Source organism: Plasmodium vivax, chromosome 5 (genome assembly GCF_000002415.2).
Source record: "Plasmodium vivax chromosome 5, whole genome shotgun sequence".
NCBI lineage: Eukaryota > Apicomplexa > Aconoidasida > Haemosporida > Plasmodiidae > Plasmodium > Plasmodium vivax.
In genome coordinates, this window is record NC_009910.1 from 540,498 (window position 1) to 555,838 (window position 15,341).

Consider the following 15,341-nt stretch of genomic DNA (forward strand, 5'->3'; position numbering starts at 1 on the left):
ACAGCCATTTCAAAGGCGACTCTTAAAAATACGTGCTGTTGTAGGAGGACGTGTACCACCCGCAATGGGCGCATTACAGCGGGCAGGCCGACCTACCGGGTCGCCGCCTCCCAAGGCAAAATCCAATGTAACTATAATTTTTATTATATAGTGTTCCTTTTCGTGTTGCTATTCTTTCAGTGTTTTTAAAAAAAAAAAAAATACATCTGCACTGATTCGCGCGATTCGTTAAGCATCCTATAGGCATTCTCACATGCACATGTGTATGTATATGTATATATATATAGCTCCTTAATTTACAGAAAAAAGAAAGTTACATGGGTTTACAATGCATGCGTGGCACGCCGAGCGCGCGTATGTTAGCACAGCGAGTGACGCGTGGTGAGTGGTGATGATTAGTGATTTGCGACGATTTGTGGTGATGACTGGCGATTAATTATTTTTTTTTTTTTTTTTCGGGAGAGCGACTCGTGGGACACACGTAAACGCACCTGGGCAAGCGCACCATGGCAAACGCAATCGGTTTAGCGCAATAGGTTTTGCGCACCGGCGCGCGTGCAAAAGGTGGCACGGGCCACACCCACATAGTGTTCTCCTGTGTGTATGCTCTTCCATAGATGGGCGAGGTGCGCGGGGGGGGGAAAGGCGAACGCGCTTGTAAGGCCTCTGCAAAAGGCATACGTATATTCACCCCCACTCTCTTCACGCAACTGGACAGTAAATACATACCGCCCGCATCACCCCTGAGCAGCGATTTCTCTGGTGACGCTTCGGATGATCACGCCGTTCAATCGACTTCCTCGACGGTGGGTCCACTTCCAGCGGGGGCTCCTCCGGGCATTCCGCCGCCTGGCATGCCACCTGGGAAGTTCATTCCACCGGGCATTCCGCCTCCGGGCATGCCTCCTGGCATACCTCCGGGCATTCCACCGGGCATTCCACCGGGCATTCCACCGGGCATTCCGCCAGCGGCACCACCGACGTCCTGATATATCTTCGACATGATGGGAGCACACACAGATTCAGCTTCCTTCTGCTTGGACTCATATTCTTCCTTGCTAGCCAACTGGTTCTTCTCTAGCCACTCCAAAATGGTAGTGATACACTTCATGCAGGTTTCAATTTCGGCGGGTTGCAATTTCTCTTTAATTTTCTGGTCCTCTAGAGAGCTCTTCACTCCATAGCAGTAATTTTCGAGGCTATTTCTCGCTTCAATTCTTTTTTTGTTCTCCTCATCTTCCGCCTTGTACTTCTCAGCGTCGTTGACCATACGGTCGATTTCTTCTGGGGACAATCTTCCCTTGTCATTCGTAATGGTAATATGATTCTGCTTTCCAGTGGATTTCTCAACAGCGGTGACGTTAAGGATACCATTGGCATCAATATCAAAGGTGACTTCAATTTGGGGTACTTTCCTAGGAGCAGGGGGGATACCGTCTAGGTGAAATTTACCCAACAGGTTGTTGTCCTTTGTTAGGGCTCTCTCTCCTTCGTACACTTGGATTAAGACACCTGGTTGGTTATCAGCATAGGTGGTAAAGATTTGGCTCTTCTTCGCTGGGATGGTGGTGTTTCTCTCAATCAGCTTGGTCATAACACCTCCTGCGGTTTCCAAACCGAGGGATAGAGAGCACACATCTAAGAGGAGTAAATCCTGCACGGCATTGGACTGATCACCAGACAAAATGGCTGCTTGCACTGCTGCACCATACGCGACGGCTTCATCAGGGTTAATCGACCTGCAGGCTTCCTTTCCATTGAAAAACTCCTTAATGAGCGTTTGAATTTTTGGAATTCTCGTGGAACCACCTACAAGGACAACTTCGTGCACGCTCTTCTTATCCATCATGGCATCTTTCAAAACCTTCTCCACAGGAATGAGTGTGTCTCTGAAGTAGTCAATACATAGCTCCTCAAATCTGGCTCTGCTCACCGTCACACTGTAGTCAATACCTTCAAAAAGGGAATCAATTTCGATGGTGGCTTGGGTGGAAGAGGACAAAGTACGCTTGGCTCTCTCACATTGGGTTCTTAGCCTTCTCAACGCTCTGCTATTTTTAGATAAATCTTTGCCTCTATTTTTTCTCTTAAAATCTTCAACACAAAAGTTGACCAATCTGTTGTCAAAATCTTCTCCTCCCAAGTGGGTATCTCCAGCTGTGGCCTTCACCTCGAAAATGCCATCTTCAATCGTGAGGAGGGATACATCGAAGGTTCCTCCTCCGAGGTCGAAAATGAGAATGTTCTTTTCTCCCTTTCCCTTTTTATGAAGACCATACGCAATAGCAGCTGCGGTTGGCTCGTTAATAATTCTCATGACATTCAAACCGGCAATGGTACCTGCGTCCTTCGTGGCTTGTCTTTGGGAATCATTAAAATAGGCTGGCACGGTGATCACTGCATTTTTGATGGACTTTCCCAAAAACGCTTCTGCATTTTCTTTCATCTTTTGCAAAACCATGGAGGAGATTTCCTCTGGGTGGAATAATTTCTTCTCCCCTTGGTAGCTCACCTCAATCATGGGCTTCTCATCAACACCGGATTTGACGGTAAAGGGCCAGTGCTTCATATCGCTTTGCACGGACGACTCGGTGAACTTCCTTCCGATTAACCTCTTCGCATCGAAGACGGTGTTCTCTGGGTTCCTCGCCACTTGGTTCTTCGCAGCATCTCCTATTAGTCTCTCCGTGTCCGTGAAGGCCACATACGATGGGGTGGTTCTGTTTCCCTGGTCGTTGGCAATGATATCTACATTTTCGTTTCTCCATACGCCGACGCAGGAGTAGGTGGTTCCGAGGTCAATGCCGATTGCGATGTTCGACTCGGGGAGGTTTGGCTTGGACGCCTTTCCGCTGGCCATTTTGAGATTAGCGATTTAAAGGGGGAACAAGTGTCGAAATTGGCAAAACAGTGCGAGCACGCAAGAAAACAGGGGGGTTGTGCTTCTTCTTAACGCTCCTCCGCAAACGGTAAGGTGCGCAGTACAGAGTGCTTAACTCACACCGCAGCAGCTTGCGCAGTTGTGCCGACTCTTCTTGGCAAAAGAGGAAGCAACAACAAGCGGGGCTACTTACGGGAAGGAAGCATACACTGTGCTTCGTCCTCTCGAGCGTAAAAAAAAAAAAAAAACCGAAAATACTGTTCCTGTTTTTTTTTACCACAAAATGTGAAAACACAGAACAAGGAGGGAAACACGAAAAGGGGAGAAAAAAACAATTGTACTGTATTATACTATAATATACGATATTATTATATTATATTTTAATATAATAAGGGTGAATAAAACGATATTTTTACAATTCCGTAAAAAAGGGAATATACCTCAGTTGATCAACTTTTTTCTGTACATAAAACGATACGTATGTGATATAAATTCCTTTTGAACTTTCGTTTTTTTTTTTGTTTTTTTTTTTGCAAGATAAAAAAAATGTTTATAAAAATGTTTTGTAAATCCGTTTTTCAAAAAAAAAAAAAATATTTCAGCTGCATTTTTTGCATATTTTTTGTTCAAAATTCAGGGGACTAAATTTCGTTACTTTTCGAAATTGTGCAGGTGCGGCAAGCCGCCAGTGGGAAAAGAAAAGGGGGGGGCCCCGCGGGGCCATTTGGCCCCGCCCCCCTCACAGGGACAGGGGCTTGTACATGCGAAAATGCAAAAAAATCCGCTGCATATTTTTTATATGTGCTACATGTATGCGATTGGGTATGCAGCATGTTCCTTACATATGCTTACGTTGCGGGCCTCCCCCGGGCGCAACTGGTCGCGAGTGGAAGCAGCGTTATATATAAAATGTACATATATATATATATTTATGCATTTATTATACATAACTGCTACATGCGTGTGTTTTTCCGCGAAACGGGCGTCAATTGGGTGACGCTTTTTGGGGCGGTCATGCGCGCAGGAAAATGGCCCCGCCCCTCCCCCAGGTGTTATTTTTTTGCTACACTTGCAGAGGGAGAGGGAATTTACTCAATTTTGTGGCGGCCTCTCCCAGTGCGCGCGCTTTTGCAAAATGTGAGCGTTTTCGCCAAATGAACGTGTTTCTCCTTTTTTTCCTTTTTGCTTATCACGTCAAAGTGTACGTAAGCTTACCAAACGGATTGGCGAAAAGGAGCTTTTGCTTTTATATATATATAATACCCCCTTTTTTAATGGTCTCCTTTGCAATACGTCCTTTTCACCCCCTCCAAAAAGGGCATATATATAAAGGGAGGGACAGTCATCCCCCCCATTCACCCAGGCTGTGATGATACTTATATGACGCTCCCTATTAATTTGCTTCTCACAGCAGCAGGTTTTTCCTTTTTATGCATATGGCAGTCCAGGGGGGAGGTCCAGCGAACGCTGCATGCTTTGTATATATTTACCGAAAATGTGCTGCATATCCCCCCCTGTGAATAGCCAAGCGAATGCCTTCCCATCATGCGGAGTCGCAAAAAAAAAAAAAAAAAAATGAGATGAGATGGTGATTTATGGTGATGGGGCCATTTTGTTTTTCCCCTTGCGAAGGGGATAATAACCCCATGATGCACGAAGCACGCCCTTCAAAGGGGAAGCCGATTTGCTCTCTGCGCGCACTCCTGCGAATGACAGTAGGGGGCCAAAAAATACATTCCCCTCGGATGGCCATTTGTACAATATATATACATATGTATGTAATCACTATGTATATCCGAACTGCTGCTATTTTTTCCCCCTGTTTGGAACTTCAAACGGTGGAGTCCTCGGCAGGGCAAAATGAGAGGTGAAAAGAAAAAAAAAAAAAAAAAAAAACATCGCAGTGAGGAAGCCATTTTGCCAATTTTTCGGCAAAAAAAAAAAAAAAAAATTCCCCTTCTTCTGTAAGTTTATAATTTCGCGAAAATGTGTAAAGATGGTCCCCCACGTAGCGCCAGTTCTTATTCGTTAAAAATGGCGATGTTCCCTTTTTTTTTTCCCCTTTAACCGGCGCAATGGTGTGACGAATGAAGCGGTTTGTACCCCCCGAGGGGATGTCCAATATGCAGGAGGTATTACATTAGTGTTAACAAAAGGTCATCCGCGTTGTTCCCTTTTTTGTGTTAATTCTTCGAAATTAAACACTTCCAGCGAAACGCATGGCCATCTAATGCAAAACGATGATGGTGAACAGCCCATGTCGTTTGCAAACGCGTAACGGAACGAATTTTTTAAAAATAAACAAATTTGTTTATCCCCCACCATAAAATCGTAAGAGGTATGTCACTTTGTACACGTGAAAAAAACGCGACGTGACAAAATAAAACCACGTGGAGCAGACTGGCGAAATACCCCTGAGGTGACGGTTCCCACAGTGGAACGTCCATACAAATGGTGTTTATCAACCGATGGGTAAATTTTGAGAAAATTTTTCGCGCGCATATTTTTTTTTCCTTTTTTCCAGTGCGTTGTGCGGGTGGGGCAAATAAAAAGTGCTTCAAAAAAAGAACTGCTTTTCCTTTAAGCGCACAATTTGGAAGGGGAAAAAAGGCCAAAATTGCGGAGGTTAAACAGATATCGTTTACCGCTTCGCCCGCCCCATTTCATTTTTTCACTGCAAAGGGGAAGCCATTTGGTAGGTTTACTCCTCATCATGGCGCGGTGTACTGCTATACAGGTGTATAACGCATAGGGCGCTTCGCCCCACACGTTTTAAAATAGGCGAAATGAAGTTGCTGCCAAATGGTATGACTGTTTTGGGAAGAAGCATCACCTCCTTTTCTTTCCCTTCTGTGTTGATCCCATTTTTAAACCTCAATGGGGTAATTTCCGGTAAGCTACCCCTTCGGTTTGATTTGCGTCTCTTTGGACAAGCCGAATGGTTTAAAATTGTGAGAAGAGTAATTGATGGAACATTTAGTAGTAGGGAGCCCCCCCCAGGGTATCCCCCTCGATGTGCTCATAATAAGGTACTACATGTAATGCATGCCAAGGCGCATCTTGCAGAGAGGCCTTTAAATCGGTCGAAATGGCGAATGCCACTCCGCGCGATGGGTACATACGCAAATGAACAATTTCGATCATCTGCGTTTTGCGGCATTTGTCCGCAGAAACGCCAAAGGGGTTCGCATAGCAACGGAGCAGCCTCCGCATGGTAACCGCGCCCCCTTCGAAAAGTAAAAGCGGCGTGTGGCGGAGAATTATCCCAAAAAAGAGTAGACGCGTAAAGCGGCGGATAACCGCGCTGCCAACCTTCAGCGGGTTGCATGGCCACGCATTTTTTTTTTCATCCCACATGGTTGCCATAAATGCGGCGAAGGGGGTACTTGTCATATTTATCAGCAGGTTGCATAAAAATGCCGCGCAGCCAAAGGCACGAAAAAAAAAAATAATAAACAAATAAGCATCACAGTTATTAAAAAAAAAAGGAAAGGGTGGGAAAATGAAGCCGGCGTGCCAAAGGAAAACCCGTTGAACGCCACATACAGCCTCGAAAAAAAAAAAAAAAAATTGTGCAGCATAGTAGCATAGCGGTACAGCTGCTAATCGGCAAAGCGGTACTGCTGCTAATCGGCGAATTGCGAAATCCCCGGTTGACGCGGAAAATAAAAAAGGGAGAGGAAACCAATTTAAATTGAAGGATTGACGAGGAAGGCACCCTTTTTTTAAACCCCCCCCCCCGAAAGGTTGCCCAAACGGTATGTTCGCAAAATAAAAAAAAAATTGTTAAGGGGAGAAAAAAGCTCACGTAATAGGATTCCCAAGTACTTTATAAACCCAAAGCGAGGTGAGGATATTTCCCTGCCAGCATTTGCAACATCACATAGGGAGGGCATATTCTGTACCCGCTTTGTGCCCGTTCGCCATAAAACATCCCCACTGCCAACGATTAAGCCGAATTGCCCACCATGTTGAGGCGAAACATAAGACTGCGAAAGGAGTATTTGTACTTAAAAAAGGTGGAGGAGGAAAAAAAAAAATACGCAGAGAAGATAAAAAGCGTAAAGAAAAGTTACAGGGAAAATAAGAAGATACAGGGGGACTTAAAAAATGAAGAAAACGAATTGAGGAAGCAGATGAACCTGTATGACGAAAAAGCGATCAACCGAAAATTTGATGATGAATATTTCTTCTGTGGAGTTGAAAATCCGCGGGTTTTAATCACCACGTCGAGGAACCCCTCCTCCCAGCTGGAGTGTTTTGCAAAGGAATTTAAGCTGCTCATTCCAAACAGCGAAAAGATAAATAGGGGGAGTTATTTCATTAAAGATATTTTAAACTTTGCGAGAAAGAACAACATCACGGATGTGATAATTATTCACGAGTATAAGGGGATCCCCCGGAATTTAATAATTTGCCATTTGCCTTTTGGCCCTACTCTCTTCTGCACCATAAAGGATTGCAAAATGAGACATGAGTTTACAGACCAGTTGGGCAGCGTGTCTTCGTGCAACCCTCATTTGATTTTTCACAATTTTAACACCGATTTGGGGAAGCGAATTATGAGCATTTTTAAGTACCTCTTCCCGCCAGTTAAAATGAGGATGAATAAGAGGAGGGTTGCTCTCTCGAGGAGAAAGGGACAAAGAGGAGCTTCGAACGAAGAGCAAACCGATCTGCAAAACAACAGCGGGAAGGTACACACCATCGATGTAGGGGACGACCAGGAGGACGACGAATTGCAAATAACCTTCAAAAATAATGAGTACTTCGATTTGCAAAAATTTGAAAACAACAGAGTCATCACTTTTTTTAACAAAAATGACGTCATCTACTTTCGGCACTACAACTGGGAGACCAGTGAGAAGGGCGAAATCGTTCTGAATGAAGTTGGCCCCCGATTCAGTTTTATGGTATACAAAATAAACAAGGAGACGGTCGATTCCCTCAACGAGGACTACGAGTATGTGTACCGCCCCTTTTTAAATTCGCGGAAGGCCCAGCTTGCCTAGCGCTCCGTTAAGGAGCATTTTTAGAAGTTTTTTTTCGGAATTTTTTTTTTTTTTTTGTGCATTTTTACGCAGCGTACATTTGAACATCGCATTATGACCCCCCTTACGTGGCACCTTTCCCGTTCACCCGCATCAAAGGGGATACCTTTTAACAAATCGTTTGTTGGGGTGGGAACACTACGTATCTTCCCGCATCTTTGGATGTAAAAAGATCCGCGTACACACATGCGTTGCTCACACATGCGTTGCTCACACATGCGTTGCTCACACATGCGCTGTTCACCCCTGTGCGTGGATTTGTTCCCCCCCTTAAAAACCTTTTCTTTTCAAAGCATCTTAACCTTTTCAACCCGACTTAAGTTATCACATGATTGTGAGTACATTTTAAGGAAAACAATTTGATCATATTTTATCCCCCCTATCGCGGTGACCCACCAGGGTTAAAACCCCTGCGTAGCACATTAACAGTTTGACGTTCCCTTCGCACGTTTTATCAGCCTAGTTAGTGTGAAGCACATTTGGGGAAAGGCGTCACTAAACCTGCATAGTATACGCCATTTTTTTTCTTTTTGTTTGCAAGAAGTGCCCCCTAATGGAGAGCTTCACAAGTGTGTGCTTCTAAAGCATCCCCCTTAAGCATTACAAATGAGAAGCATTCACGGTGCGTTAACTTGGCGAAATTGAGGTGCAGCCCCGGCACTAGAAAAGCACTTTTAAAGGTTTTTTTAGGAGCACCAACTAGGTAATCGGAACGGTGCACTTTCTTTACCCACATGACGCGTACTCCATCGGGACATACCCTTTTACGCACCCCTTAGGGAGAGGGGGGAGTTCCATCCCAACAATTCATTTGCTTCGAAATGGTTATGCTCCCATGCATCGATGTGGATAAGGGTGCACCTCTCCTTTGCCAGCCTCTTCACATTCTTTTCGTTTCAGGCGAGCGCGATCAAAAGGGGGGTGAGAAACATCTGCTATGAGTGTAATTTGTGAAGCAGGCAAGAGAAGAAAAAAAAAAACTTAGCCGATCTAACTGCCAACCATAGCACTACTTCCTTTTATCCGCTCGTTGATTGCGGGGCCAAAGTTTGCACGCACATCATCCATTTGCTTATATTGGCATCTTCGCCCAAGCGCACTACACCTTTCGCGGTAACTTGAGCAGCGGGCCCCTTCGCCGATTGCAATTTGCAGTGCGCCTTTCACTTCGTTCCCGCGAGGTGTTCACTTAACGATTGCGCAAAAAAAAAAAAAAAAGAAAGAAAAAAAAGTGAGGTGTAATTGGAACGAATGAACATGTGGCCTTCTCTAGTTCACATCTCAAAAATGCATCCCGATTTTCTCTCACCTAGAGTTTACGGTTGAAGAGCACCTCCACGGTTGATAATTTAATGGCAAAAGGTGTGCACTAAAAGGGGGTCACGGAACAATTATTAGGGGCCATTTCAGTGAACGGTTTTTCCACTGCATGCCATTTAACTCTCCTCATATGAGTTTTGCAATGCCAGGGGAGTTTTGAACCACCCTATTATGCTACGCATTTTTTTTAATTTTTCTTTAAACTGTGTGCATGTAACCGTTTGGTGCTGTGATTTCCCGCCAGCTCTTAGGAGTTAAGGCGTGCATTGCATGGTGCACCATGGGAGTGGCGGAGTAGGGAATGGGGCTTAATTTAGTGGACCTCGCTCTAACGGGGCTTAATTTAGTGGGCCTCACTCTAACGGGGCTTAATTTAGTGGGCCTCACTCTAACGGGGCTTAAAACAGAGGACCTCAATCGGGAGGACCCTAACCCGGCGGGCTCAATCCATTGGAAATGTTCTCACTTCGCGGAAAAAAAAAAAAAAACTGCAGCATACATTTGGAAAAAATAAACGTTAAAGTTATTCACCCCCATTTGGTTCAAGTAGCAAAGTGGAAGATCACTTTTTTCGTAAAAAAAAAAAAAATAAAATAAACAAAAATTTTATTCCATGAGGGCGAAATGCCCAAAACTGGAGGGAAAAAAAAAAAAAAAAAAAAACGCTTTTACACATTTACGCATTAACGCATGATAAAGGAGATAAATGTAAAGAAACCGTGAATGTAGTTTTTTTCCTTTTTCCTTTATTTTTTACAAGCATGGGAGACTCCCCCATCTCGGTCGCGAAAATACGAATTCGTGAAGTTATTAGGATTGGGAGGAAAAACGATTTCATAGCACCGTAACGCGTTCAAATGTGTGCATATGTGTATATATCTGCCCCCATGCATATACCCACCCCAAATGACGGTTAACTTCTCTCCGATCTGGAGTAGGCGCGACTGGTGGGGGATGCAAACACAGAGGATGATCAGCCCGGGCAATATATCCCTTCTCAAGTGCGAAAAATTTACACTCGGCCGACCAGCTGTGTGTTCTTAAAAATGGCATATTTGGGTAGATACACACCACGGAGGAAAAGCTAAACTGGCCATTTAGTCACCACAGTTCTGCCTGTGCGTTATGCACACAGTGGGAGGAAGTGCAAAGCAGTGGACGCAGGTGTATGTACACTCGCAGTAGCATATGTGTACGTACACGTAAAAATTTATGTGCGTGCGGGGACCCTTCTTTTGTCGTCCTCCAAAGCGCGGCGAAGTTTTCCATTCCGCAAAAATATAACACGCTAAAAAGAATGAACAAAAAATGTAGCGGTGGAGTTTGTTGGACGCACGCAGGGGATGGTGAACGGACGAGCATGGGGAAAATCGCGAAACGAAAATCGCGACATTTTTTCTTAGTGAACTACATAAACGGGTTAAACGGTATGTGTACGTATGTGCATGTACGTACATGCCGCTTGCGCATGCACACATATGTTGGCAGTAAAACGGAAAAATTGGGATCCCCCCCCGATGTGCTGTCCTGCGTTAAAGATTATTTGCGGCATTAATGAGAACATGCCTTCGTGGAGAAGTGCATCTCTCCGTTTGTGCCCCAAAATTGATTACCTCTCTTCCCTCTCATTTCATTTCACATAATACGCCCAAGTACATAAGTAATATACACACGCATTGCCGCCAATTTAAGCGCATCGAAACTTATGCTGAGGTGTATTCCTCCCCTGTGTTCAAATATCCTTTCCGTCATTTATGGAATGAAAAAAGGGACCTCTCAAAGAGGTATTTTCTTCCTCCCAGTTTTAACCCCCTAACAGTGTTGAATTAATGTATAGCGTTTTTCATATTTCAATTTCGAGGTATCCTTTCACAGAGTTACATTTCAGGAAAGCGGAAAAGTGCCCACACTGCTTTTTTCTGCAGCACATATGTAGAGGTGTGGAGTGACCCATTGCTAATTTTTATTTATGGGACAAATTGCTTGCTACTGAATCGATGCTGTTTTACACAAAGCGAACATGCCGGGGGAATAAATTACTGACGCATCGATGAATGCGCATGCGGGGTGATACACACATGTGTATGCTCAGGTATGAATTTTCATTTATTTTTTTATTTCTTTTATTTTTGATATATGCACATGTTAGTAGGCATTTTTCTGTTTTTTTTCTTTTTTTTACAACTGCATATGATCATTTGGAACGCAGCATAATGCGCCAATCAAGATGTTTGTGCATACCTCCCATAAACACAACGTTGCGGGAAAGTAAAACTCCCCTCACGATCACCTGCACACGTACATAAAAAAATGAATTCTCCAATGCGAGGGAAAAAATCACATTTGTGATGTCATATGTGCAGATAGCAGTGATTGCGTCGATTTTTTTTTATTATGATCCACATTTTGCTACTTTTGCCGCTAAATTAAGTTAATGAGTGAGTATGATGAATTCCCCCTTGTGCGTTTTGCAAAGGGATAGAGAGGTGGGTACAGTTGGGGAAGACCAAACGTACATTTGTGTGTGTCCCCATAATTGGCCGCCCGTTCGTCAGTATACATTTCGCATGATTGTCATTTCTGTTGCATTTGCGCATATGGGAATATTTTCCACATGCCAAATATTGCAAGTGTTATAAAAAACAATTTATGCCATTTAGTGAAAGGCAAATAATAACGCGAAAAAATTCACTTCACATTTTACACAAATATTTACGCGCAGCATTTGCCTTTTCAATGCGCCAATTCGTTAAATTTTTTTTTTTTTTTTTTTTTTTGCGTACATCCTTCTTTTGAAGGAGACCTTTCATTAAGGTAAAGTTTTTACCGTCGGCAGTAGCTCGGTGGTGATTCACTGATACTTCAAAGTGGGTCGATGAAGGTTCGATACCCAACAATTCTCTCGAACTGGAGATCGCACGGAGAGGGAGGGGTTGTGTTTTAATTCCTGAACTTCGGCGGGGCTCCTGTCCTATCCCTTCGCTACTGTCGGAAAGGTTTTTTTTTTTATCCTTGGAGAGAAGAAACATTTTTATTCTATCTTATAAGAGTTGTTATATTTACCTTTTTTTACAACATTTGGTGTGACTTTATTGTGCGAGTATATGCGGGCGAGCACATTTGCCGCCAAAGCGTTTAATAAAAAATATTTTCCCCATGCAAGGGTCGCTTTTGCAAAATGTTTAAGTGAGTACCATAAAAGGGAAAAAATAAAAAAAAAAAACGCGCAACGCTTATACGTAGTTATAAACAGAGTGAAATTTTTTATTTAAATATTTCAATCCCTCTGCCCTTCATTTGTGATTGTTTTTTTTTTTTTTTTTTTTTTTTCCCATCGACATGAGCACATGTGAGTATGGTTCCTGTAGCGCTTATATTTTTTCGTTGATACCCGCACAGCGGCAAAGCATGTGGATCTTGATGTGAACTCTCAACGGTTCGATTCCTCGGAACCGAATCTTTGGGGAGTTGAGAGTTTAACAGATAGAGACGAAGCACACTGAGCCGACCCACTGGCACTCTCTTCGGGGAAGGGGTCACACCACCTTATTATTCTTGCATATATATTGTATGTACTATTGTATATATGTAAGCCTCTTTTTTTTTTTTTTTCAAAACAGAAGAAAGGAGGAATGATAGTTGCGTAAGGATAAGCATAAATATTAAAGCAAACGTTTGAACTTCCCTTATTTTGTAGCATTATATTTTTGCGCAACCTTGGAGGTGAATTTTTTTTTTTTTTTTTTTTTTCAAACCTGACTGTTCATAAGTATGGATACACATACGTTAATATATTTTCGTTGACACCCGTTCAGTGGTAAAGCACGTGGATCCCTATGAGAGTACCAGTGGTTCGAGTCCCCGTAGGCCGGGGATGGTACACTCTTGGGAGAGGAAGCACGCTGCGCCACTGACATTTCCCTCGTGAGGGGTCACGCCATTTATATATATATATATACATTTATCCATTTGTATTTGCGCGTTTGCTGTTTTTATGCGCTTTAAATGCCATAGGTGAACGAAAAAAAAAAAAAAACCAATGCAACTTTTTATGTGAGCTTGGGCAAGGTGAAATCCACCCCAACTGTTCTGCTTTATATTTTCCGCCTCATTCTCAGGGTGTGAATTTTTTTTTTTTTTTTTTTTTCCTAGCCCAATAACAAATGAATATGGCCCTTTTCACTCATTAAAATAATCCGCGACAGCAGCCCAGGGGCAAGGTATGTACATCCGGACGTGAGCACCAATGGTTCGAGCCCTCGAACCGTTCGAATCGGAGGTGTCTCACCAAGGGGAAGCGTGCCTTGCGGACTGGCTCACTCTTCGGGAGGGGTCGCACCACTTATTTTAGGCATCAAAATTTAAGTTTATATTTATTTTTTTTTTTTGCGAAAAAAGAGTACTTTTAGTTGTAATAAGGTTATATAACATGCCATTTTTTTTTTTCGGCTGAGCAAAATGGGCCTCTCGCACAGCCTGAATGAGAAAACTGTGTGGCAGCCCACGGGTGGATATGCACCCTGTGTATGTAAACCTGGCGAAGGAAAAAAAAGTCCTAACAGTGATAAATAACAGTGATAAACCATTTCTTTTTCATGTACGCGTAAACACGAGCAGTGCATTTTTTTACGTATAATTTTATTTTTTTTTTTTACCTTCCTTCCTGCTCTTCACTACTGCAATTCCTTTTTTTGTTTGCTCATATGTATATACACGCAGTGCGTGGATGTTTCATGGCGACACTTCATTATCAATTTGTTTCCTGCGGAGGGGTGCACGAAGTTGACCAGAGTAATACAGGTTTGGAGACTTCGGTTGGGAGGTGGAGAATGCCTATCCACAGCCCGTACGCTCCACGAGGGAGGAGGGAGAACAACTCCTTTTTATCTTTTAAAGAAATTTTCCATTTCCATCCCTTTCATTCATTTTTCGTAAGATTAAAGTGTTCCCCATATGTTATGACAATTGCGCTTTTTATTTTATATTATTTTTTTTTTTCTTTTTCATCATGTATGCACTCAGGATATGCAGGTTGGGTCATCGGCGAGGCCCCACCATGCGAACTTCCAAATCGCAGCGCGTGCTTTATCCGTATATGTGTGCAATATTTTTAAAAGGATGGAAACGCACAAAAGTAAGCGCGTGGAGTGCGTGGAGTGCGCGGAATTTTTTGCGCACATGTTTTTTCCACCGAGTGGGTCATTCCCAATCGCACGTTTTTTTATATGCACTCACTTTCACATACACTCTTTTAATTGTAGCAATATTCCTACGGTCGGCAGTAGCTCGGTGGTGATTCACTGATACTTCAAAGTGGGTCGATGAAGGTTCGATACCCAACATTTCTCTCGAACTGGAGATCGCACGGAGAGGGAGGGGTTGTGTTCTAATTCCTGAACTTTGGCGGGGCTCCTGTCCTATCCCTTCGCTACTGTCGACCGCCTTTTTTTAATTTTAGCGATTTTTCCACGTTTGTTTTTTACTTTTATATTTTACTTTTATTTTTTTTGTTCGTCAAATGTGCCATTAGCTTCACAAATGAAGAAGAAAAGGGAGTTGTTCGTCCGAGCAGGTCATTTTTTTGCTGGCATCCCCAATGGATCATTTTTTTTTCCCTTTAGCTCAATGCTCCCCATGGTGAGGCCCCGCGTAAGGCTAAGTTCTCATCACAAATGAGTAACCCATTTTTAACCGTTACAGAGACGATGAATGGAGACTTTAATTCTGCGGCAAAATGATTTACTCGCTTTATGTGCGCCGGAAAAGGGGAGATATATAATTGCAGCGTTTGATATATAGCTCCCCCTTTCACGTATTAACTGTGGGAACAACCTGGATGGGTCAATGTGCGGCCAGTATGGTTATGCATCCCTCCTTTCTTAGCGCTAACGTATAAGGAGGTCTTGTTAAAATTACTTTTGCCAAACGTGTGAGGATTTGCCTGCCCCTTTAGGGATTCACTTTTCCCTACACATTGGTGCCGCGTTCAGCTGTAGCGCCTTCGTTATAAGGGTCAACAGTCGGAATCGTGGCAAAGCAGTAATTAGGTTTCCCCCCATGGTGATCTCTTCATCCGTCTTAAATACGTT

General features: G+C 43.3%; 2 protein-coding genes across 2 annotated transcripts, besides 8 other annotated features; one reads left to right on the forward strand and one right to left on the reverse strand.

The window, feature by feature from the left end:
- Nucleotides 1-110: 110 nt before the first annotated feature.
- PVX_089425 (heat shock 70 kDa protein, putative) lies at nt 111-3,436 on the reverse strand. The gene has a single exon (XM_001614922.1). It carries the CDS (start codon nt 2,858-2,860, stop codon nt 788-790), a length of 2,073 nt encoding a protein of 690 aa, XP_001614972.1. The 5' UTR covers nt 2,861-3,436; the 3' UTR covers nt 111-787.
- Nucleotides 2,284-2,308: a microsatellite.
- Nucleotides 2,392-2,411: a microsatellite.
- Nucleotides 3,437-4,636: 1,200 nt separating the features above from the next.
- Nucleotides 4,637-4,659: a microsatellite.
- A 1,949-nt stretch (nt 4,660-6,608) lies between these two features.
- PVX_089430 (U3 small nucleolar ribonucleoprotein protein, putative) lies at nt 6,609-7,893 on the forward strand (the record flags this gene model as incomplete). Its single annotated transcript, XM_001614923.1, has 1 exon — nt 6,609-7,893. The coding sequence occupies exon 1, from the start codon at nt 6,850-6,852 to the stop codon at nt 7,891-7,893; it is 1,044 nt and encodes a 347-aa protein (XP_001614973.1). The 5' UTR covers nt 6,609-6,849.
- Nucleotides 7,778-7,802: a microsatellite.
- An 841-nt stretch (nt 7,894-8,734) lies between the features above and the next one.
- Nucleotides 8,735-8,768: a microsatellite.
- A 328-nt stretch (nt 8,769-9,096) lies between these two features.
- Nucleotides 9,097-9,197: a microsatellite.
- Nucleotides 9,190-9,226: a microsatellite.
- Nucleotides 9,227-9,870: 644 nt separating this feature from the next.
- Nucleotides 9,871-9,897: a microsatellite.
- Nucleotides 9,898-15,341: the final 5,444 nt, after the last annotated feature.

Excerpts from the sequence above, each read along its gene's own strand:
- PVX_089425 (XM_001614922.1), bottom strand. The coding sequence starts at position 2,860 with ATGGCCAGCGGAAAGGCGTCCAAGCCAAACCTCCCCGAGTCGAACATC.